This window comes from Mytilus trossulus, chromosome 7, assembly GCF_036588685.1.
Source record: "Mytilus trossulus isolate FHL-02 chromosome 7, PNRI_Mtr1.1.1.hap1, whole genome shotgun sequence".
NCBI classification, from domain to species: Eukaryota; Metazoa; Mollusca; class Bivalvia; order Mytilida; family Mytilidae; genus Mytilus; species Mytilus trossulus.
The window spans coordinates 51,719,070-51,746,017 of NC_086379.1; the positions used below are offsets into that span (position 1 = coordinate 51,719,070).

The 26,948-nt window shown below is 32.2% G+C and overlaps 1 protein-coding gene across 1 annotated transcript in view; it reads left to right on the forward strand.

Moving 5' to 3' along the window:
* Positions 1-4,956: 4,956 nt before the first annotated feature.
* LOC134725243 (3'-5' exoribonuclease HELZ2-like) overlaps positions 4,957-26,948 on the forward strand; it is a 40,892-nt gene continuing 18,900 nt past the window's right edge. Inside the window, exons 1-15 of the mRNA XM_063588905.1 lie at positions 4,957-5,058; positions 7,164-7,292; positions 7,984-8,011; positions 8,370-8,570; positions 11,453-11,611; positions 14,667-14,822; positions 15,347-15,386; positions 17,132-17,343; positions 17,802-17,850; positions 19,733-20,233; positions 21,605-22,132; positions 22,623-23,951; positions 25,121-25,436; positions 25,828-26,038; positions 26,682-26,789. Of these exons, the coding sequence (XP_063444975.1) occupies positions 7,177-7,292; positions 7,984-8,011; positions 8,370-8,570; positions 11,453-11,611; positions 14,667-14,822; positions 15,347-15,386; positions 17,132-17,343; positions 17,802-17,850; positions 19,733-20,233; positions 21,605-22,132; positions 22,623-23,951; positions 25,121-25,436; positions 25,828-26,038; positions 26,682-26,789 (3,954 nt within the window). The 5' untranslated portion in view covers positions 4,957-5,058; positions 7,164-7,176. The remainder of the gene's footprint in view (positions 5,059-7,163; positions 7,293-7,983; positions 8,012-8,369; positions 8,571-11,452; positions 11,612-14,666; positions 14,823-15,346; positions 15,387-17,131; positions 17,344-17,801; positions 17,851-19,732; positions 20,234-21,604; positions 22,133-22,622; positions 23,952-25,120; positions 25,437-25,827; positions 26,039-26,681; positions 26,790-26,948) is intronic.

The window sequence follows — 26,948 nt, forward strand, 5'->3', positions numbered from 1 at the left end:
AAATTGTCCGGTTTGTATTCCAAGATACTATTCTTATTGTAGTAGTATCAACACTCTTTATGTGTCCCATTTTGAATATTTGATGGTATATCATGTTTTTCCCCACTATAGATATCAAAGAATGAAATAGTTATGATTGATATCAAAATAGATTATAGGAAGATGCGGTATGGATGCCAATGAGACAATTACTTTCCATGCAAGTCACAATGCATAAAAGTAAACTATTATTATAGGTCAAGGTACGGTCTTCAACAGGGAGCCTACGCTCATACCAAACAGCAAGCTACACATAGCCCCCAAAAATACTAGTGTAAAACCATTCAAAAGTCTGTTATAAAACATAATCATTATATGGATTTTATCGAACTTGAACTTCGGACTGTCAAATGATTTTAATTTCACAGGCACTTATCTCAGACAAAAAATCCTTCATACCTTAATATATAGGAATCTTTTTTTCTTAGACAAGTGTCTGTGCATCATTCCCAGTTATTCGTGCAGGTGATTTCTATAACTATAAAAAGAAGATGTGGTATGAGAAAATTAACAACTATACAGAGCCTTAACCTTACGGTCTTCAACACTGAATTCGCAACGATCATCCGCATAGTCAGCTATAAAAAGTCCTGAAATCAATTACAAAACAATTCAAACGAGAAGACTAACTGCTAAAAATGATGTACAAAAACATTAACAACAACAAATGTTTTGTTTATATAACTCGTTTAAAACTGTCTTAGGCCGTGTTCACATTGACCTAAATTCGGTGTTGTGTTAGTGTAACTCACACGTAAACTAAACACAATTGCGTTCCCATTGTTACACCCCAGCTCTATTGTTCTACTTCATAGTTTCTATTTTTGAAACACGAGTAAATTGAATAGATCTATTGTTACGAATAACAATGGATTTTGACCACAGACTGTGACAAGCTTCTACATCCCGCAAACAAAGTCCATTGTTATTCGTAACAATAGAAATTGATTATTCTTTAAATAGCATGAACACAAGAAATTACTTACAGTGTTCACTACAAATTGTTTCAAGATATTAAAAAAAAAAACATTTAAGGAAATTCCAATAGCGAAAAAAAAATTAAACATTTATTTTAAATTAAAAAAAAATCTTCAATTACTCCTTTGCTGAAAGTAATATTTGTTTTATCCCAGTCATATGTTTCTATCATAAAAAAGGGGGGGTTCTAACTCTTAACCCCCTCCCCCCCCCCCCCCCGTTATCCAGTGGCCGATCCGGGGTAGGGGCTCCGCGGGTTGGACCAGATTTAAAAGATCAATGTATATGACTTATTTGAACCCCCGCCCCTTTCTTTTGAGTTGGGAACCCCAGCTGGATCAGCCCCTCTTCCGCAAAAGAGGGAGTTACGAAATATTAAATCTGTATCATTGTATGCTGAGCGTGCCTTTGAAGTCGGGTTTCTATTGCAGACACACTTATCCCTTTGTAGGTCCGAATATGAATGTTTATTCATTCTCGAGAAGAGGGGGGGGGGCTTTTCCCCCCATTAAACAGTAAGATAGAAAATATAGTTATGATTACCTTTATTTAACTGATACAGGTAAGTACTTTAGGTTATAATATTGCCTTTATCTTTTAAATTAGTCTCATCTACCAAATCCAACGCTTGCTAAGAAATGTCGTCCGTCTCATACCCTTCCATATTGACAACTGCATACAAGGAGCATGACGTATTTTTGGTTTTTAATATGAATACACGACACGGTCAACCTTGACCTGCTGATCCATATCAACCCAAGGATTTATTTGGAATATGAAAAACAACCTTGACATTGGTAAAACATACTCACTTGTCAAAGTGTGAACGAAGATAACCAAAAAAGGTTACTAGTGGGTTTTCATGTAATAACAAATAAATCTTATAAATAATGGTTTGATATTGTCAATAAAATATATGCTATCGTTTTTTTTTTTCATTTTATAATTAATGTTAACAATATAGAGTTTAGAATGGGGTGTAAGTTAGTTATACACCTCGGGATACGGCATGTCTGGATAAGAAACCCCTACGGCCTCCGGCCGACGGGGTTTCTTATCCAGACATACCTTTCCCTCGGTGTATAACTATTACTTAAAACTCAATGTTTACATGTAGTTTAAATCATGTTTTACCTACACACAGTCGATAGTCAATGTAGGCCTTGTGTAGGTTAAGTGTACACAAAACTAGGCATTTAGGACATTAGTCTTATCGTGTATATATTTAAGGAGGAAACTATTTTTGAGTAAAATTGATATTTTTGATAATTATTAGTTGTCTAAATTTTACAGATTTTTTTTTGTTAAAAAAATTTAACGTACTTTATACCCCTAATTAAGACTCAAAGCAGCATCATTGACGAACCCATAAGGCAGCAACCAATTGACTTTCGGGGGGGGGGGTGCTCTTATAGTTGAGTATAAAACATAAAGGCAAGGGTGGGGTTGTGAGCTATGGACTTTGTTTTGGAAACAAAAAATGTTTCCAGTTTTTGGCCCTGAAAAAAATTTTGTTTGTTTCATCCTCGGCTGCCACTATATATAATGCTAACATTGATTTCGACTTGTGACCAAAATTTGTCCTGAAAAATCAATAGCTCACGCCCCCTCCCCCTCCACAAAAAATGAAGTAAATAGTTGCTGCCTAATTCATTTGAAATGGTCTTCCCGAATCGACTTGACGTACACAGAAATATTCGCCACTGGTCTTTACTCAAAAAACGATTTCACGCATGACTTAAAAAAGTGTGAGGTAATTGATATGTTTGTCTAGTATCTCAGATCAGTTAAATAACACGTAAAATAAATTTAAAAAAAATTACCCTATTCCTTTACCAAATACTCCTTGGAAAAGAAATACCATTTGACACGAACAGAAAAGACAAAAATGTAGTGATCCCTAAATTAAATAACTTAATCCTTTTTTTCGGCTATAAGCACGCTGTTGCAGCTAACGTTTTCTAATGCATTATCGAGACATCTCTAGTATATTCAAACTACTGCAAATTATAAAAATCGCTTTCATAAAGTAGAAACCACTTAACTTAAAAAAGGGGGATGTTATTTTGTTTATCTGAGTCAGATTTTTTTTCGCGCGGACGTTTTTATTCCTTTTTTTTCGATGCTGGTGATCAAATACTTTTTTTTTCAATATTTAACACTTTAATGTATGGGGAAACTCTTGATTCAGAATATTTTTTTCATCATCTGTATGACCATTTTTTTTTTTATCAAATTGGGGATCGGAATATTCCCATTCCCCCCCCCCCCCCCCCCCCAACCCCAACCCTTTTTAAGTCAAATGGTTGTTCCCTTACCGCTAGAAAAAATTTCCAAAATTTACGTAATGAACATTTAAATGACATATAGTTTACAAGTGGGAACAAATCGTATGTACAGGTAGCTAAGCAAGGTGTATAGATGTGAACAAATGTAATGTGAAACCCGTGTACACTACACTAAGCTAATTGTAAACATGTTTACTCTACACGGCGTTAAATTTGGTGTGAACACGGCCTTATTCAGTAATTCATAAGTTTTACTGTTTAATTTAAAGTGATCTTTCAAATTATCTCCCATTTCTGAATTATTAATGTTTGGTAGAACCTGTCTCATAATATTTTGACGTTAATATATAAGGTCAAGGATTTGTATAGTATTACTATACAAATACTATACAAATCTTGATATTGTGGAATATGTTAAAGTCCATATCATTGTACAAGGAACGTTTTGTTTTGTTTTATTTTTAATAACTGTGGTGGGCTTTAGAGAGGCCCCTCATGGGGGGTCCTAGTAATCACATAATCACCATTTTTTTGCCAATATAATCACATAATCATTAAATATTTGCTTATCTTTAGTAATCAAATAATCATAAACTAAAAATACAGTCCTAGGTAATCAAATAATCATGAAATATTTGGCTTAATAATCAAATAATCATTAAAAAAACGGCCAAGTAATCACATAATCAAAAACCCCATGAGGGCCCTCTTTAGAGACTTCTAACAGGTACCTATACTCTCCAAGCTGATCGAAAAAGATTCAATCAACATGCAGTGTCTGAAACCTGCCTTCTCTGTAAAACACACACTGAGGACAGATGCCATGATTTCATCCTTAAATGCACAGTACTAAAGTCACCACGCTCAAAGCATTTAGCTCTACTAAAGCAGCTCTTGGCTAGGAAAATCAGCACCGACACAGCAGAAGAAATATTTAACGACGAAGAGCTTCTCATGCACTGTATTCTGGACTGCTCAATGTTAACCAGAATGGGATATACAGAAATACAAAGTGACATTATCAGAGACATTGAAGAGATCAGCAGAAATTTGATTTATGAATTGCACAATCGTAGGGCAGTGAACCTTAAGTATAATAACAATCTGTGAACTTAATATCGTGTGAGACAATAGTTTAGACAAAGGAACTTTTTAATGATATATTTGAATTTTTTTTCCGAACACCACCACCAATCTTTTCGATTGGTAACCATATATAGATATAGGAAGTTGTGGTGTGAGTGCCAATGAGACAACTCTCCATCCAAATAACAATTTAAAAATTAAACCATTATAGGTTAAAGTACGGCCTTCAACACGGAGCCTTGGCTCACACCGAACAACAAGCTATAAAGGGCCCCTATATACCTGTTTACGACAGGGTGCTCCGAAGTCAACGGAGGAATATACCAGCACAACAACAACAACAACGATAGTAAATCGATAGAACACGGATCATGGTTCGGATCACAAAAACATATAAAGCGAATTTCATACTGCTTTAATAAATATAATAAAAACCTAAAATTATCATGATTTATTTAGTGTTTTATTCAATTGATTTATTATATTATTCTTTGGTTTTGAAAGATGGATTCAAATTTGACAATAAAGTTTTAGTTTCGTTTTGTAAAAAAATACATTCCATCAAACAAAACACGAGGAATTCCACTATTTCGAAGTTGAAAATTTTTGACAGAACTGACAACCGTATCAGTTTTGTAAAATGGGGACTATTGATAGATAAAGAAAGGTCCATATATTTGCTAGATAGGGTTCATTTGAACACCGTGTTAATTATGTTACACCTGCTGACAACCTATACAAAATGTTCTCTTCTGGCGCGTTATTTTCGGTTTCAAAATAAAAACAAACATGTCTTCCCTCTATACCGACTCGGATATTCATAAGAACACATCATTTATCTTGTTATAAATTCTTAATATGCGGCTTTTCGTTCATTTTAATTAATGTTATCAGCTTGAAAACCAAATAATTGGCTCATTTATATATTTATTTACTTCCTGTCTGAGCTTGTGCCAATTTATTATTATTTTTTTTTAATTACAATTTATCATTTTTTGAAAGGGAAACAACTCCTTGGAAAGTACATATCATGTTTAAAAAGAGAACATCTGGCATGTCTGTATGATTGCCAAAATGTAACATTTTAATAAACATGATAATTTAAAGTATAGGTCACCAATACATATGCTTCTAGTAGGTCTTTTCACCAATGAACATATAAAAATACCATATAACAGAAGTAGATATATTGTTTTTTGTCTTTATTTATATATATATTTGACTTACCTTCTTAACTAGGATAACTATGCCCGGTCTCACTAATTAGCGACAACAAGCGACAACAAGCGACAAGAAACTATTTAGCGACAAGAAAACATATTTTTTTTAATTAAAATTAATTATTGCAATAGAATTAAAAGAATATGCAAAAGAAAATAATTTTAGCGACAAGAAAGTTAAAATTGATAGAAAAAGATGAAACATTATTTACATATTTATTTTATCATCTATTATGTATAACAGCCAGTATTACGTTTAATTATTGTATTTTGAGATTACTTTTCCTTGTATTTTAGAACATATTATTTATCTTATAATTTGTTTTTTAAAACTCTTTTCGTGCAATATATATTTAAAGCTCGCAAAATGAATTATTTGTGCATCATTGTCCTGAAAATATTGATACAAATTGTGAAATACAAAGAAACATTACATACAAATTTCTTTATATTTAATAAAAAAAAAATGTTTTCTTGTCGCTAAATAGTCTTCTTGTCGCTTGTTGTCGCTAAAATAATTCTTGTTGACGCTTGTTGTCCCTAATTAGTGAGACCCACTATGCCTATACATGTAATACAGTAATTTATAAGAAATGATAACAAGAGAACAAAAAACAGTTTTGCAAGGCTGTTGCCAGATCAGTACACTTTCAAGTATTAACTTTTTTTGAAATATAAATTAAATTATTGTGATAATTTCACATCAAATAAAATGTTTTGACTTATTTGAATCAGTTATTTCAAGCAATTGAAAAGTAAAGATCATAATACAGGAGGGTGGTAATGGCCTTTACTGTCAGGCATCAATTGGTTAAAATATTATGTGATACATGTACATATGTGTATTTTTTTCAGACCTGTAAAGGGCAATGGACCCTTCTTGGTCTAATGATGTCAGATGTCTCAAATGATTATTGATACCATTTTTTTAATTTTTTTTTTAAATAGCATGATTCGTCAAAATCAACTAATTTTTCATTGTTTAAAAGAAATTGTGCATTTTATTGTCATGCACAAAAAATTACTGTTAACGTCATTTGGAAAGAAATTTACCGCTATATGTCATGAAGGTACCCCCATTACTACCCTGCTACAGGCGAGGTAAAAAGATTGCTGATATCCAGAAGCGTTGTTTTTTAAATTTTGATTCTCAATATTTTAACATCACTTAAATGTGAAAAACACGGGAATAGGATTAAATTTAACGTAATTTAATCAATTTCATTGTTTTATTGTATAACATTTCTGTTTTTCTTTAAAAGGGTTAGTAGTCTTTTGGGGTGTGCGGTACTGTGCGTTGGTGAAAAGACCAACCAGATTGATGTTTGTTATATTGTAACAGAAGCCTGTCTATAAGTTATATGTTTATATTACATGTATGTGATACATGTACATATGAAAAAGAAGATCTGGTATGATTGCCAATGAAACAACTATCCACAAAAGACCAAAATGACACAAACATTGACAACTATAGGTCACAGTATGGCCTTCAACAGCCTTCAACAATGAACAAAGCCCAAACATCTATTTATTTTTTTCTGATTTTCAGACCTGTAAGGGCAATGGATCCTTCTTGGTCTAACGGTGTTTATGCTGGAGATGTTCCAACAGATTTTGATGAGGTCCGGAAAAGAGAAGATCGGCGAGAAAGGATAAGCCAGTATTGGGATTTGTTAGTGTAAGTGAATAATGAAATATAATTGGTGATAAAAGTAGTATGTGTAAGCTGGTACAAAACTTCAAATCGAAATTTAGATGTGAATACTGATAAAAATATTGTGGTTATCAAGAACGTAATAAAAGGGTGCTTGTTTTTCATGTTACTTAATATTTTACAACACCATTTGGTTTTGAATTGAAAAATAGAAAAATATTATTGTTATCAAAATATCAAAAATACAGAAAGACTAGAAAATTTGATGGCAAAATTAAACTTCAACCTATTCAATGAGTTTGATTTTAAAAATATTATCATCTGTTCATTCAAGAAAGTGTAAACCGTAGAAGAATTAAAGTAGCAGTTACACATTTTTCTAAACCTATATTTGCCACTCAATGTTCTTGTATACTACAAAAATTGTACACATCATATTAGAAGTTGTGTGTATATTGCAAGTTTTTTGTAATATTTTTAAATGGCCATGAACCACATTTTGATTGATTATAGAAGTATAATATACATGAGCAATTATGATCATGATGATATATATGTTCATTTAAGAAATACAAACATGATAAACCAGCTGAAGTAGCAGTTACATTCATTTTCTCAACTGAATGTACACTACAAAAATTGTGCACAAATATTACAAGTTGCCTATTAAATTCATGTTTATGTTTTAAAATGCCACATTGAATTTGTGTTTCAGGGTGGACCAAGAACCAAGAGTTACTAAGGTAAGGACATGGTAAATGAGGAAATGTAAAATCTTCATCATGAATGATCTCAGTAAAAGTGATGTACATAAAGTATATTTTGAAAGTGGTTCACAACATTTTGCTGGATATTTCTTCTTTCTTCTTTTTTTTGGGGGGAAGGGGGTGAAGAAGGAGGGGTATCTAAAGAGATTTTGGGGATAGTATTATCATCACATAAACTGAATTTTTAAACATGATATATAATATATACATGTATGTCCCTAAGATATATGTATCAAATTCAGGGTTCTGTAAGACATAGTTTAATTCTGCAGTATATTCTCATATTGCTATTATTATCCATGATTGTGCATCTTTGTTGTATTTATTTTTACAGGGAACATTACTCCATTTAATGCAAGATCTAAAAGATGAAGGGAACATATTGTTTAAAGAAGGCCACTTTGATATTGCCTGGATGCACTATAGAAATGCATTGTTTATAGCTCGTATACTTAGCACCCGATTTTACCATGAAGTTGACAAGGAATTTCTATCTACTCTTTTCTCAAATAGAGCCTTCTGCTGTCTTAAAAAGGTTTGTTAATTTGTAATGTACTATTCCGAAAAAAGTCTCTATTTATGTTGAACAGTTTAGTATATAGTATTGTGTTGCATCTTACCTAAAGAATATATTTTAGAATTTAAAAAAACAGAATACATTTTTAGTGGAAGAAGACGTCAAGTCTTCTGAAGACTTAAGGGGCCGACCCTTGGCATTGAGTCTCCGTATGCCGCATTCATTTCGTGTATTACAATTTCAAAACAACTTAAGATTCCTGACACCGATTTTTACACATGATTAGGCATCTGAATCATTTAATTTGTAAATTATGATTGTAAAACAATCACTATCGTAAATATGACCCTTTTATTTATGTAAATTATTAGATTTCATCTCATCCACATGAACGCTATTTGTTTACTTGTAACAGGATGTTTTAACTGTAGATATTTGTATTACGCATGCGTGAATTTGGTATCAGGACAACTCGCCCTGTTTACAAGTTCGCCCTTGAAGTTACGAATTTACAATCCTGCAGACAAGAAGATTTTGTTTTTATATAAATAAAAAGGATATATAAAGTGTTGTCTTTATTCATGGTTTTCCTTTGTCATGTGAAGTAGATGTCCTTCCTAACATACATGTGAACCTCCCGACGGGAGTACAAAACTCCCGTTTTCAGGGGTCTCCTCCCGTCCTCCCGTTTAGGAGAAAAAACTCCCGTGTATGAAATATTTCATGAATGAAAATTTTCAGACGCCATATTCGATCATTTCTTACTACTGTTCGGGTGTAATTGACACCTGTGTTAAATTTTACCTGAACATCAAAGAAGATGTATAAATATATGGCTTCACTTGACAGCTTGGGTGTCAAACATACTGGTAATCAACGATGTTTACCTCCGGCTAACTGCCGTTGTGTTATCAAAACGATGTGTATTGGGAATATTGAAATACTTTTTTGTTACTTCCCTTTGTTTTAGCCTGTTTTCAGTTATTTTGCTTTTAAAAATGTAAATTGTAAAAAGACTATAAATGATTAATATTTTAATCAAATAATCATAAAATGATGTTGATTAAATGAATTTAAATGATTTTGAACAAATAAAAAAAATAAAATTTATAAATTATTTTAGCAATCTAGACCTCCTTTCAAGGATTAAATTGAAGTTTATATGATAAATTTGTTTCTTCTGGTAGACCAATAATAAGGTCTAGTAATTAGATTAATTCCTAGTTAAATCTTTGAAAATTAAATTTGTAAATGTCAGTATATGTTAGATTTTATTGTGTAAGCTTAGAGATAGCAAGACATTTTACACTGTTTTTAAGTCTTTTTAAGCTTTCTACAAATATGACTTTCATAATGCTTAAAATCCATGCAGTACTAGTGTTAGTGTATGTTATTTTTTTAATTAATATACGATGTTGCAAATATACATGTGGAGCTTATTTCTTTCTTATTTGTCTAAACATTTACAAATGATAAGGAGATGGAGACATGAACAAAAATATATACAGATAAGATATATAAATATAATGATTCATTTGCAAGCAGTGAACAATCATTTGTCAAAAACAAAACAAAACAAGAAACAGATTCTTCTTCTTATTTTATTTTATTCAAATAGAGAGGCAATAAGGGAACTATAAACATTACAATTTGATGGAAATTTGAAGAAAAAACACAATTTCTACATCATTTGGTTACATTTACGACAAAATGTATGTTGATAAAAAAACATGATGTTTTGACCATTCAGTACTTAATAGATGCATAGTTCTTGGGGAAAAGTTTCATCAAATGATATGAATATAAATGACTTTTTTTGTGCTCATTTTTTACAGTCGGTTGTGATGATCTTCCAGTTAGGTTACCCTCATTTGGAGTGTTGTTCCCAACCTGTTAAAGGTCCATCTTTGTGCATTATTCAAAATTGGAAATTTCAACAAGCATCTAATATTTTTAATCTGGAAAATAAACCCTGGTCTGCTAGCTTCATGTATATTTTTTCTACCGATTTAATATATAACTAGAATCATGCAAACAGACTTAAGGAAAAGGCATGTAAGTTCATCATACAAATATGACACTTTTTCTAGACAATCCAGATCTTGCAAAATACGTCGCTAAAAATTGTAACCTTTAAAATTGTTGTTGTGCAGTAAAAACCCATATGGGAACTTTCAAAAGTTGGCGGGTATGTAACAAGTCTTACTATTTTTATGCTCCATTTATGGGCAATATGTTTTCTAGTCTGTCCGTCCATCCTGCTTCTGGTTATAAAGTTTATGGTCGAGGTAGTTTTTGAAGAAGTTGAAATCCAATCAACTTGAAACTTAGTACACATGTGTTCCTCTTGATATGATCTTCTTAATTTTACTGCCAAATTGAAGATTTTACCTAATTTTCATAGTCAACTGAACATAGAAAATGATTGTACGGATGGGAAATCCATGTACTTATGACCTTTTCTTGTTTGAAGAAAAAAAATACATTTTAACAATAATGGAACAAAGCAGCCTGGGTAAGTGGGGCTGCTTTTATGGTAATTCAAGTTACCTTTTATTCACCTTCTTCCACTTCAGAGCTATCAGCTCTTTGATTTTGTACTACATGTAGCACTGGTTGAGTAAAAGATTTGAATTCCCAAACATTGGTAATGATACAAATGCTACATTGGAGCCAAGTGAAATCATTTCAGATTTTTACTTTTAAGTTCATGTTTACTGTTATTTGACTTTTAATTTAAACTATTACTTCTGTTAAAATCATATGTAATCAGTTGAAGGCACTACATAACCAGTTCAACATTTTAAATTTTATAGGGTGTACATACATGTATTTCAACTGCAGACAAAAGTTTCATTTATATCTGTTAAAATGCTGAAAATATCTTTCTATTGACATAGGATATGTACACAGAAGCTATACAGGATTGTGAATCAGCCATTCGTATAAACGAAAACAACATTAAAGCATACTACAGACAAGTGTTAGGATTAAAGGCACAGAAAAAACATGCAGAAGCTCTTAAAGTAGCAGAGATGGGTTATCTTAAACAGCCTAGTGTAAGATTTAAGTTACTTACCATACTGTTCTGAAGTTTGAGTTATCATGAGTCTGATCCTATTCTAATTATAGATATGTCCAGTGCCAACATATTCTTATCTTCCGAGGTTTTGATGAACGGTTGGGTGTGATCAATGCTTAATAATTTAATTTTGTATGTAACACATCTTCTGATTGGCTGACAATATTTTGTTATCAGCCCAAAGACATAATTTAGTCATGTGACTGTGACGTCTTCAATGTTTTTTCATGGGTTTCTACCTTTTAAAATGAAATTTAGAATTAAATTATAAGAAATGACTGTAATATTTTTTCTGTCTATTCGAAATAACATAAAAATGTGGTGCACACTGTTTAATAACCTGCTACACGCGTTATGCAGTGTGCACCAAATTTTTAGCTCACCTGGCCCGAAGGGCCAAGTGAGCTTTTCTCATCACTTGGCGTCTGTCGTCGTTGTCGTCCGTCGTCGTTAACTTTTACAAAAATCTTCTCCTCTGAAACTACTGGGCCAAATCAAACCAAACTTGGCCACAATCATCATTGGGGTATCTACTTTAAAAAATGTGTGGCGTGACCTGGTCAACCAACCAAGATGGCCGCCACGGCTAAAAATAGAACATAGGGGTAAAATGCAGTTTTTGGCTTAAAACTCAAAAACCAAAGCATTTAGAGCAAATCTGACATGGGGTAAAAATGTTTATCAGGTCAAGATCTATCTGCCCTGAAATTTTCAGATGAATCGGTCAATCGATTGTTGGGTTGCTGCCCCTGAATTGGTAATTTTGAAGAAATTTTGCTGTTTTTGGTTATTATCTTGAATATTATTATAGTTAGAGATAAGCTGTAAACAGCAATAATGTTCAGCAAAGTAAGATCTACAAATAAGTCAACATGACCAAAATGGTCAGTTGACCCGTTTAGGAGTTATTGCCCTTTATAGTCAATTTTTAACCATTTTTCGTTAATTAAAGTAATCTTTTACAAAAATCTTCTCCTCTGAAACTACTGGGCCAAATTAATCCAAACTTGGCCACAATCATCTTTGGGGTATCTAGTTTAAAAAATGTGTGGGGTGACCTGGTCAACCAACCAAGATGGCCGCCACGGCTAAAAATAGAACAAAGGGGTAAAATGCAGTTTTTGGCTTATAACTCAAAAACCAAAGCATTTTGAGGAAATCTGACATGGGATAAAAATATTTATCGGGTCAAGATCTATCTGCCCTAAAATTTTCAGATGAATCGGTCAATCGGTTGTTGGGTTGCTGCCCCTGAATTGGTAATTTTGAGGAAATTTTGCTGTTTTTGGTTATTATCTTGAATATTATTATAGATAGAGATAAACTGTAAACAGCAATAATGTTCAGCAAAGTAAGATCTACAAATAAGTCAACATGACCAAAATGGTCAGTTGACCCGTTTAGGAGTTATTGCCCTTTATAGTCAATTTTTAACCATTTTTCGTAAATTAAAGTAATCTTTTACAAAAGTCTTCTCCTCTGAAACTACTTGGCCAAATTAATCCAAACTTGGCCACAATCATCTTTGGGGTATCTAGTTTAAAAAATGTGTGGCGTGACCAGGTCAACCAACCAAGATGGCTGCCACCGCTAAAAATAGAACATAGGGGTAAAATGCAGTTTTTGGCTTATAACTCAAAAACCAAAGCATTTTGAGGAAATCTGACATGGGATAAAAATGTTTATCAGGTCAAGAACTATCTGCCCTGAAATTTTCAGATGAATCGGTCAATCGGTTGTTGGGTTGCTGCCCCTGAATTGGTAATTTTGAGGAAATTTTGCTGTTTTTGGTTATTATCTTGAATATTATTATAGATAGAGATAAATTGTAAACAGCAATAATGTTCAGCAAAGTAAGATCTACAAATAAGTCAACATGACCAAAATGGTCAGTTGACCCCTTTAGGAGTTATTGCCCTTTATAGTCAATCTTTAACCATTTTTCATAAATCTAAGTAATCTTTTACAAAATCTCCACTGAAACTACTAGGCCACAATCATCTTTGGGGTATCTAGTTTGAAAAATGTGTCCGGTGACCTGGCCATTCAACCAAGATGGCCGCCACGGCTAAAAATAGAACATAGGGGTAAAATGCAGTTTTTTGCTTATAACTATGAAACCAAAGCATCAAGAGCAAATTTGACAAGAAGTTAAATTGTTAATCAAGTCAATATCTATCTGCCCTGAATTTTTCAGATGAATTGGACAACTGGTTGTTGGGTTGCTGCCCTCCAATTCGTAATTTTTAAAGAAATTTTGCCGTTTTTGGTTATCTTGAATACTATTATAGATAGCGATAAACTGTAAACAGCAATAATGTTCAGCAAAGTAAGATCTACATATAAGTCAACATGACCTAAATGGTCAATTGACCCCTTAAGGAGTTATTGCCCTTTATAGTCAATTTTTAACAATTTTCATTAATTTGGTAAATTTATGTAAATTTTTACCAAATATAGTTCTCTGTTACTAATGGGCAAAGTTCATGATAGATATAATTGTAAGAAGCAAAATCGTTCAGTAAAGTAAGAACTTCAAACACATCACCATCACCAAAATACAATTTTGTCATGAATCCATTTGTGTCCTTTGTTTAATATGCACATAGACCAAGGTGAGCGACACAGGCTCTTTAGAGCCTCTAGTTTATGTTATTTCTTCATAGACAGAGAAAATATTACGGTCATTCCTTGGATAAAATCGTGGGGAAGTGAAGAATGTTCTTTAAGTCCATTTGATATATATGAAACATTCATCCAGTGATTTTTAGAGTAGTTTTATATATATGCAAAGATTTCTTAAAAATAGTGGTAGAATTATTTGTGCAAATACGTCGGTGAATGGCATTTTATTCAGTAGGAAGGGTTTACCAATTATGTTCTCTGCATTTTTTTATAGTCAGTCATTTCATAAATGATTATCTGAAGGCAGGCATCGAATAAAACTATTTAATACTTGTAATTTTAGAAATGATAAAATATGGGAAAAGAGATCAAATTTGAAACATTTGTTGTATATATCTGTTACACAGGTTTTCAAAGAAACAGTTGAAGAGTTAAGAGAAATTGTTGAACAGCATGCAAAAACATATAAAACACAAGTTTCCATAGAAAAGAGTTCTATTATAACAGAGAGAGACGAACCTGATCCTGAATGGTTGACAGGAACCAATGTAAAGGTCGGGAAGGTTTGTAAATCAACAAAGTTTTTTTGAAAAACAGGCATCAAGAAAATTATAATTCTGGTGGGACTTACAATGTCTCTTGATGTTTCACATGGAAGGTTAAAGAAAAAATAACTTTTGAACAATATGAATAAGTGTTTCATTTAAACTTGCTGGGAATTTGATGGGAAAGAATGAACAGCAGGAACATTACATAAAAGTTAGCAAGCACATTGATTTGAAAATACATCTTAGCATCGTGTACATTATTATAAAACAATAGATATCGTCTTTTTATGTAGCAATTAATTTTTTTATATGTATTAGGATTCAAGTAACTTGCATATTTTTTTACTGTTAAGAAGACATTTTAAATTAGTCTGTCATAATGGAGACTCATAACTACTAACTTTTAGCCAAAATCTTGAAAGAGAACCTAAATTCATAAATACTGGTTATTGTCAATGTATATGTTTGTTTTTCTAAAGTACATAACAAATATGAACAACACCTTCACTCATCATACGAATTTCATTTTCTTTTAACAGAAAGAAGCATCAAAGAATAAAAGTAATAAACAAGAGAAAGGTAAGACCATAGATCAGTATAAATGGTAAATCAAATGCCAAACTTTAATATGACATAAGATATGATAAAAATGGTTTCCGATGATATGTGTGTTTGTAATTTACGTTTGAAGCTGATGAGTTACATTGTTTCTTTTGATAAAATGATGATTTTTGCTATTGACATACAGAAGTTATTGCTCTTGCTTACTTTTAAAGTGACACTAAAAAATGTAAGAAAAACCTGGATATACTCATTTTGACAGCCTTTTGTTTTCATTTGACTTGTGAGTTTTCTTTTTTTTTTTATTAAAAAGACTAGGCACTTCAGCAATATATTTGGAACTTTATAAGATTTTTTTTCAAATAATGAAAATAAAAAACTGCATTTACTGTCTGTCATCTTGTATCTGTTGTAGTATTTATTCAAACTATCTATTCTTGTGTCTAAAAAATTTGACCATGTAAAGGGTTCTAAATGGGCACATTTTGTCTTGAACAAAATAATTGATAAATTCCGCGAGGTGAACCAACGCCTGTGAAATCGTTTTGGTAGAGTCCCTGAAGTGGATACCTTGGTATGCCGGGTTGTCAAATCATGCAAATGAATGCAATCCTTAAATAACATTTAAAATTGACAACAACACTTCAAAAGATCTGCAACTTTATTATCTATGTCTACATGTTTCGCCTGCAAGGCAGGCTTCATCAGGACAATTTTTATACAGAAATTGAGCCCCTGAAGTACTCAAAGTGGTGCATTGAATTTGACGTCGTCATGGTGAGAGAAACAATGAAAAGTGAAAGTAGCAATACAGAGTTATAAATAGATAAGATAAATATAGAAAATCAAAGTTTGTATACAATGTAACTTGAGTTCGTTTTACTATTATATGATACATGAAATTGTTCTAAAGGCTTGGCATCTAATAGGACGAACTTCCCATGGTTCCTACCACTTCGCAAGGCTTCTCTTCCAACCTGGCCATAGTTGGAGGTTACTACTTCCCGGCGCGTCGGCAACAATAGGAAGATTATGATCGCCGCTGTGGATAATAAAATTGTCAAAAACTGTTCCTTTGTTAATTATTTGGTGACTATATCATTTTTGGATCGTCTGCAGTAGTTGGTCTGTATAATGGCATAGTTGTGAATTCCTAGTTCATTTAAGATCATAACAAGTAAAAATGAACTAGGAATTCACAACTATGCCATTATACAGACCAACTACTGCAGACGATCCAAAAATGATATAGTCACCAAATAATTAACAAAGGAACAGTTTTTGACAATTTTATTATCCACAGCGGCGATCATAATCTTCCTATTGTTGCCGACGCGCCGGGAAGTAGTAACCTCCAACTATGGCCAGGTTGGAAGAGAAGCCTTGCGAAGTGGTAGGAACCATGGGAAGTTCGTCCTATTAGATGCCAAGCCTTTAGAACAATTTCATGTATCATATAATAGTAAAACGAACTCAAGTTACATTGTATACAAACTTTGATTTTCTATATTTATCTTATCTATTTATAACTCTGTATTGCTACTTTCACTTTTCATTGTTTCTCTCACCATGACGACGTCAAATTCAATGCACCACTTTGAGTACTTCAGGGGCTCAATTTCTGTATAAAAATTGTCCTGATGAAGCCTGCCTTGCAGGCGAAACATGTAGACATAGATAATAAAGTTGCAGATCTTTTGAAGTGTTGTTGTCAATTTTAAATATAATATAAAATAATTGATAGTTGTACAATTTTATTGCAGTAAATAATAATCTGAATGCAACACCAGCCAGAAATGTGTTGACTCCAATATCTATGAATGGAGACACATCAACAGAGTCTGATAGTGAATACAGTGATGATAGACTCAGTGAAGATGAAACTTTTGCCAGTACTTTCATTAATGTCAAAAATCCTAAATTACCACTGACAAGGAAAATTTCTGCAGCAAGTTCCAAGTTTGATGTTCAAAAGGTATCTTTATGAATTGATAAACTGGATTTAGTATTATTCGTGGGATACCATAATAAAAAAATAAAAAAATGCAAAAACCAATTGAAAAAATGCAATATGAATATCAGTTACATAGACATACATGTGAAATTCTATGTGAAAAACTACAAATGATCACAGAGGAGTGTAATGGTACTTATTTTGCATTGAAATTGTCACATGTTTAAACATATATGTAAAATTCTCTGAGAAAGACATTTACAAGGTTTAAAATAGATTGTCAATAGATTAAGTGGATTCGAATATTTGGAAGAATTCAGTAAACAAGATATTACATGTATGAGTGTTATTTGTACTGTTTCTGCAGAATGAATTTATTAATATTTTTTTTACTTTATGAAAAAGAAGTAATTATCTATCAATGATTTCAGCTGTATTTTCATCCTGATTTCATCAAAATCTGTTCTTTTTATTTTAAGACTAAGCAGTCAACTTCTGTCAGTGATTTGGACAGTTTTTCTTCACCAGGTTTGTACATAAGATTACGATTTTTAATTGATTCATAATTCATCTTGAGGTATAGTGCCTCAGTACTCTCAGATGAAAATATATGTTAATTTCTAAAAGAAAAATCCTTATTTGTAAAGTAAATAAGTAGTAATATAACCTAACATTTCTATATAGAAAAGAGAGTTTTAATAATTCATGAGAATAAAATTCAAAACCAACTGACTGATTAAAAAAGAGATGCAATTCAAAGATATGTAAATAAAAATCATATACAGTCTCCACACACAATAGGGAAATTGTTTACTGTCATCAAAATCAATTACCAATTTATAGTAAAAAAAGGTAAGGCCAGGAATTTTTAATTTGTTGGTTTACGGATCCGCCGAACCCGATTTTGCCGATTCCTAGAATAAAAATAAAATTGACTTTTCATGCTTTTTTATTCCCGCCGACCCAAACAAATACATTATCCCTGAAAAATAATTAAATTCTTCTTTTTTTATGAAATGAAATGCATGAATCACTAACAAAATTGAAAACACTCTCTGTTGTGAAAAAAAAATGGTCCAGTTTACGTTTCTAAAAATAGACAAATCAATTATAACTGACCTTGAAATGTCTTTTACGCAAATAATTTTGGGGAACGAAATCTGTTTATTACACAATAAGTTCGTTTCCCTTATTTGTCATCAGTCTGTAAGATGCATAATCTCATAGAAATAGACTTGTCCAAATGTGGACAGGTGGAAAGCACCTTGGAAGTAAAAGTTCTGAATATCAACAAGTCATTTAGAATTTTCTTGTTTCATGGATAATAAAAAAAAAATATCCTCCATTTGGATAAAAAAACAGGAATGCATGACACTAGATTAACCCGATATTCTCGTTTTTTCCGTGGACGAGTCTATTACATTTTTGACACGTGTGTTAAAACTTATTTTTCGTTTTTGAAGATCATTACTCACCAAGTTTTCTGGAATTGATTAAGAGCTATGCGAATTTGTTTTTCTTGTTTGTGAAAAGACGATTTGATTTCGTCTTTGTCTGTGAACACCCCCCCTTTTTTACGGCAAATCATTAGACAATGTCATGCGATATTTATGACAGCTGAGCAAATATATTTCATCGAACTAAAATTTGAAATGATGACTAAATAGCATAAAAAACACTTTGTTAGAAAGGTGAAATGTATATTTATTTTGCTTTTTTTTTCTGTCTTGAAAGATATTTTTTTTGCTTTTTTTCCCCGACCGACCGACCCAACTTTTTCATGGGGAAAATCTGTAAACCAACAAATTAAAAAACCGTGGCCTAAAATTGTGGAAGAGGTTAATAACATGTAAAAACTTGAGGCTGATTCATATCTGATGAAATATGTTCTTGACTATTTTGAAAATGCTAGAATATCTTGTGTACCTAAAAAGCAGTAGAAATACACTCTGAAACTGCAACTGCAATGAGCTTTTTTTTTATCACTGCATTTATTGTATCTTGTAGGGATAAGTTCACAAAATTTGTACTAATAACATTTTCAAATGATAGTAAAAGTTATATTCAGAGTCTGATAAATCAGTTTTATTTGATTTTCACTGAAACTACATGGCTAAAAATTGTAATTTATAGTGAAGATTTATGATTTTCACCGGACATACTTATTTTCTAGTCATTGGTTGGTCAATGAGACAAAAGTTAAGAGAACCTTTATTTGAAACAGTTATATAAGCTGTTGATAACAACAAGGTTTCAGATCAAAATCTTAAACACCAACTATAGTTCTGATTTGCTATATATATATAGCTAGTTATTTTAAGATTAACATTTTGTTAATTTTTTTACTAAATCTATATGTCTTTTGTAAAATGTTTATAGGACTAATGTAGAGAGTTGGGATTCATTTCAGGGAAAATTTCTTCAACAACAGCTGTGTCAAAAGCTACACCACAACAGTCAGAAAGCCAAAAGTCTACTAGAACTTCAGAGAAGAAAGGAGAAAAGACAGTAACATTAACTATAGATGATATCACAGAGGTCAAATTTCCTCTACCATTGTATGACTTTAAACTAGCATGCCAAATATGTTTTAAAAAGACTGGAGATGGTATACAGGGAACTCGTTATGTAGAAACACAGCACACATGTACACATGACATACTTGTTGTCAAACTAAGACAGAAAAATTCAGTAAACTGGTTGAAAGTACGACCAAGGATAGAGCCAAAGTTTCAACAGTATGGTGGATACAAGTTATGTACACACTTTCAAGGAGGGAGGCCGTGTAAAGTTAAAGAAGAGTTGTGCACCTTTGCCCATAACAAAGCTGAAATGGAGTTATGGACCTTAGATAAGCAGGGAGATATACAAATTACAGAATATATCAACAAATTAAAGTCAATGGGAATCAGTGAGTTCAAAATTACTCAGCATTACTGTGTACTGTACATGTATCTGTTAATGTAATATATGCTTATGTGTCTGCCACAAGAGAGAAATGATTGGGTAGAGATTTATACTTGACTTAAAGGCAACTGATAAACAAAAATGTTATTATATATATTTAAATTATATATATTTAAAATCAAATGGATATATTATGAACAAAGATATTTCTCATGTAAAGTACATGTAACAGGAAAGAGCTAAAGAAATTTGAAAAAAGATGTTATTATAGAACCCAATTCTAAATCAAGTATCCAAATTTCACACTCAGACTATACAATAATACATACAATATAGATAAAAACACGAACCTTACTGTCTATTTAAGATTTTATCTAAATTTGAAGTCTATGCAAGTCATAAAAGTTATAACGCAATCATTTTGCTGAGAGAATGTTCATACAACATGTATTGTTTCTAAGTATTTATGTACCAAAGTCATCAACATTTCACAAATGTCTTATATATATTAAGAACTCTTCATAAGATAAACATGCTGTCAGTAACTGCGAGTACTCTCAAATCGTATTTTCTTGTTAATTCGACCTGTTGATACTGTTTATAATGCTTTTTTGTCATTTTTTATTTATATGGATCTTGGCTGTATACCAGCTTTGATTATTTGTAATATCTTCAATTTTTCACTTATTCTTACAACATTTGTATAAACTTCAAGATTATAAAAAACCGGGTTTTTTCTAAAGTGAACATTGATTGGTTAAATATTTCTCAGTGTGTTTGAATTTATTTGATAGCCTTTTGGTCATGACTGTTTGTCTCTAATATTTAATTAACTGTGCATTTGTTTTCAGATATCGCAGATCAAATTTATTCGTTCTTTGTGTAATCATACGTTTTTTGATTGAGTTAAGTCTGCTAATTGATATTTTATCGTATGTTTTTATATGTTGTGATGTTATGCTATTGTTTCAGAAAAAGGGAGAAGGTTTGGGCCCATTAAAACGTTTAATCCCGCTGCAAATGTTTGCACCTGTCCTAAGTCAGGAATCTGATGTACAGTAGTTGTCGTTTGTTTATGTAATATATACGTGTTTCTCGTTTCTCGTTTTGTTTATATAGATTAGACCGTTGGTTTTCCCGTTTGAATGGTTTTACACTAGTAATTTTGGGGCCCTTTATAGCTTGTTGTTCGGTGTGAGCCAAGGCTCCGTGTTGAAGGCCGTACTTTAACCTATAATGGTTTAATTTTTAAATTGTTATTTGGATGGAGAGTTGTCTCATTGGCACTCACACCACATCTTCCTATATCTATATAATATCTTGAAGGATATTTAGAACAGATAATTCTAACTCCACCAAACTTTTAATATTTCAGTGTCCAGTGATCAGTTGAATTCCATAGAAAGCAAACTTAAGCAGCTTCAGAAACAGGAGATACCTGGTATGAGTTATAAAAACAAGAAACCAGTAGAAATAAAACAGACTGTTCCTGATACTCCACTTGTTGTACAAAAAGAACAAGTAAAGGAGACCAGTAGATCTAGAACAGAAACACCACCAGAACCTGTTAGGGCACCAAGATTTGAGACAAAGGAAACGACTAGAGCTCAACCTGTCAGTGAAACACTGCCATTGCAGCCACCACTGCAGAGAAGGCCACCATTGTTACAGAATCCTCCCAGACCACCAATGTCTACTAACCAACAGTCCGCCATGTATACTGGTCAGCCATTACTGTCAGGACCTATTATCAACACCACAGGGCCACCTTCTATGTACCACCACCCTATGCCAAACTTGTCACAACCTCCACCACCATTGATGCAACCAATGATGCCCATGTCACACCCATCAAGATATGCATTCCCACCACCTCCTCTTAACAGACCTCCAATGTTCAATGGTAGGTCTAACATTCAAAGATTTTCTTATAGCACTTATAAAATCTCAAAATTATTGAAATTAGATTTCAGTTACTTTGTACTTTTTGTTTTGTATTTCTAACTTCATTATTCATCCATATTCAATATTTCGGTCCTGCTGTTATTACTTTGGATTTAAATCAGATATTAATACAAACGAAAAAATATTATACAATTACTTAATGGTAAAAAAATCACCACAACTTTCTGCTGATTGGCATATTCTTGTTGTCCACTAACAATCATTTTGTGCATATTCAAGACAAGTACAAACTAAATATTAATCCAATAGGTAGGTTCTGCAAAGATATTATTTCAGAAGGATTTCTCTCTCAGCAGGTATCTAAGAAAGGTCAAATTGATGTTGTGGCAACCAAAGAAAAAAAAATTAACACATTTAAAATGTTTGATTTTAGTCTTTGACTTTATAGTGTAATCTTAGAGTATATGTATGTGCCATTTATCTTTCAGGTCTTCCAAGACAGCAACATGCACCGCCTGTAAGAATGCCAACACCTAATATACAATCTGAAGCACCAAAACTAGATTATAATCCTGTAATAATTAAACAAGCAGATGATACGAAGCCTACTAAGATTATATTTCCGTACAAGGATACACATGAATTCAGACTTTTGTGTAAAAATTGTTGTATGCCTGGAGATTTTGGCCAGATATTTTTACATGACGTCACACATAAGTGTGAGGAAGATATATTTGTTGTCAGATCCAGGAATTCACACATCTATTTACATGTACGTGAAAGAAAGAATCATAGAGACTTTCTTGGTAGATATAAGTTATGTAATAGTTATGTATACAGAAATCCATCTTATTGCTTATACGGTCCAGAAGTATGTAGCTTTGCCCACTCTGAAATAGAACAGAATTTGTGGACAATGGAAAAAGACGAACAATTCAGTATCACTGAATTCATCCTTCAAAATCGAAGTCAAAGGTACACCATGATGGACATTCTGAGAAAACATGATGGAAATTTCAGTTTTATTTGCCGTGCTTGCTTTAACCATGTTCCTATGTTGATAAGTTTTATGTCTGAGTCTAACAATACTGTTTGTAGTGTAGAACTACATCCATGGCTAACATCTAAAATTTTGGCTCACTTTGGTATTGATGGAACCATTACTATGATAAACAGCAGGGGATTTCTACATAAGACAGCTTTCTTCAAATTATGTAAATGGTTGAAATATTGTAGAAACAGTCGAACTGGGGATTGTAGATTTGCACATAGTTTTGTAGAAAGAGATATTTGGATGTTGGAGAGAGATTCTGGATTATCGCAGGAAGAAATTGTCAATGAGGTCAATAAAGTCTTATCTGGACAAGAACAGCAGCAACAGAATAGAACACAACCTGTTTCGGAAGTTCCATCTACACCAACACTGGCATCTACGTTAAAGTCAACAGCTAATCAGCCAATACAGGCAAAAGAACAGAAAAGGTCAGAGATGGAGTTTGATGAAGAGTCCTGCCCATGGGTTATTTTGCAAATCTGCTCCACATGCTGGAAGAAAGGACAGAAAAGTATTCAGGATGGTGATAAAGATCGTTGTGCTAAGGGACATTCTAATTGGTCAGCTAATAAAATGGTATTACTAGCTACCACAAATAAAGAAGTAAGACCACTACCTAAGAAAATCCCTGCAGGATTTCGTTTCTTGTTATGTAAAGGTGTCAAAGAAAGAAATAAATGTGCATATAATGGAGCTGGACATTGTACGTTTGCTCACAGTGAGGAAGAACTTAAAATCTGGCAGTGGATGTGTGCCCATGATGGTAAGTATTTTTTATCTTGATAAAAGATCTAAAAGTATGACACAACCATTCACCAGAGGCTAATGCAATTTTTAATCACCTTACAACCTTAACAAATTAACACATACAAATAGTAGTTTGAATAAGAACTATTATGCATTCATATAAATAACATGCAAGAATTCTCTAGTAAACTATAAAAGGTTCTGAAATAAGGAAATATAAAACAAGTGTGAATGAGAAATCCAACAGCCTGAATTAGACCTATTTCTGAGCATTATTGAATAAATTCTACATTCCATGCATATTTCTATTTCACTAAAGCAGTAAATTTCCATAACAATTAGACTATCATCTTAAAGCCTAGATTTGGTTCTAAGATTCTTAGGCCACACCAATTTAATTTCTTGTTCTTCGGATTTTTGGACTCCAAAATTTGGGGCGAGCGAGCAATTTGAAAATTTAAATAAAAAAATATTTATTTTGCAAATTCTTAAGGCGAAGCTTGAAAAGTAAAGGCAAGCCATTATAATTTTGTAAACATAAAATAGTAGGTTTCGACAATATTAAAACTTGATTTATCACTTGTTTTTGTTATTTCTTTAATTTCTGAAGTATTTTTTCCCTGTTCACTAAGAAATATTTAAATCTGGTCTATATATGTGTGACTGACAATGAGACAATTCTCCATCTAAGTCATATTCAGTTTGGGGGCAACCCCTTAATGTTATAAATATCCCTTTTTTCATGTTTTATGAGTGATCAATATAAGTTATAATATATTTGTTTGTACAAAAGGGCTCATATTTTCTCAAAGAACTATGAACAGGCTATTATTTGAACTTGGAATTATTTTTAATTATGGACTTTGCATAATTTCTTGTGTTTAAATGGACATGATTACATTTCCGGATGTGGAAAGCGGGAATATAAAAAATATTTAAAAAATCTGTTTTGAGAAAAATAGGTGCGGGCGGGTCCGTCGAACAAGGAATCAAATTGGTGTGGCCTTAATACATTTTTGATATAAATATATAACAGAAACATACAGTCATTATTGAAAAAACAGCATTAAATGTGTTATTGTTAATCATGTGTGTGCCACAAGATTATATATAGAACAAATAGTGTTTATCATGTTTATTGACTAAAGCTACAAATTGAATTTTATAATGAGTTATCTTTTGCAGCTAAGACTCCAGATGATTTATTTGAGTTAAGTAAAGAGGCCCAGGAGAAGAGAGCATCATCAGAGAAGAGTAGAATTGCCAGTGGTGAATCTGTAGTTAATGTACAACAGAATAAAGTTATTTTACCCACGCATATTAAAGCTAGTACACATTACTGTCCATACTGTGGTGTACAGTGTAACAGTCAGAAACAATGGGATGAACACTGTGCCTCTGACAAACATAACTTTAATGTTAACTCCGATAAGGAGCACCAGTGGAATTATAGACAACCTCCATGGGGACTTGCTGCTATTAATTATACACTATGTCCACAGTAAGTCTTCAGAAATTATGCAGTAATAAGAAAATAAAGTACAAACTGTCTTGTAAGTGGATTCATGATTCAAAATACCAAATTTGTAGGTACAGGAGAACCACAAATTTAAAAGTTCAACCAATTTCAATTATAAATGCAGACTTCAGAAAAGAATGCAAAATCAAATGTCCCTGAAAATTCAAAGTTTATTTTAGGTCAAAAGCCTAAGTGAAAGTATGTAGCTCTTATTATGAATAGATTAAAGTATGTAGCTATGAAAGATTAAATTGATTTACCAGAATATTTAGATAGCCATAATACACTTGTTCTCAGATTTTCAATTGTTTGATAGCTTAGGGTCTTGAAAAAAATAATTATTTTTAATCACAAAAATATGAATTATTTTCAGACATGATAACGGCAACAAATGTCAATACTCTAATGTACCTGACATGTATAACTTGTGTCAGTCAGCCCATAGCCAGGAGGAATTAGACGAGTGGAGGGAACGGTATGAATGGAGACAAATGAAGCGTGACATGGCCAGACAAGAACAGGTGTTCTCTTTTATGGATCAGCTAGTAGAACAGTATGAAAGTGAAGATTCCAGTGTTAAAGTGGTAAGTATGGTTAACTGGCCTCAAACAGACATAAACCAGAACTCTTAAATCTTTATTGGTAGCAAAATTAAATGCTAATAGAGAAAAATAAACGTAAATGGAATGTTTCTGCAAAAAAAAAGGAAAAATTAACATAGTATGCAAAGATATTTTAATGCACACCTGCATTTCTGTAGAGTTTGTGGACGATCAGTTTTGAAAAACACGATGTATTTCCATTTTAAAATCAATATTTGCATTTTCAAAATAACAGACAGACAAGACAAGACGATTCAAATTGCTGCAAATAGAATAGATTTATGCTCCACTTAATAAGTGGAAATGACCTTTTTTGTTGTGTTAATGTAATTCTAGTGCCCTTTCAACTGCATATTAAAGTCATGTTTTCTTTGATAATTGATAGAAATTATTCATTATTTTGCACAGATTCCATATTAAAAGAAACAGTACTTTTCAAATTGGATATCGACAACTTAAAAATAATATGCAAATGCTCTTTAAAAAGGTTGGAAAATAATAAGGCAATTATAGAACACTGCTGTTCAATACTCGTAATTGAAACTTATGTTAGGTAGCTGCAGTTAACACCATGATTTTATAATAGAATGGACTTATAACAGATTTTGTTCTTTCTACTTTCCAGATAACAGAGACCCTCTCAGGAGTTAATGTAATTTGTGCAGAAAGTTTAAGTATTTATGAAGAAGAAAAAAATGCTAATTTTACTTGGACCTTTATTGTAAAATCTAGGGTAAGTAATAGGAGAAAGATTGATATGTGATCTTTGCCTGATATGTAAATAGATAAGACTCTTAAAACCCCTACTTTTTTGCTTGCTCTAATGACAGTGTAGATGTTGGAATATTAGAATTATTTTTTTTCGACTATTTAATCTTTAATGGAATTGATT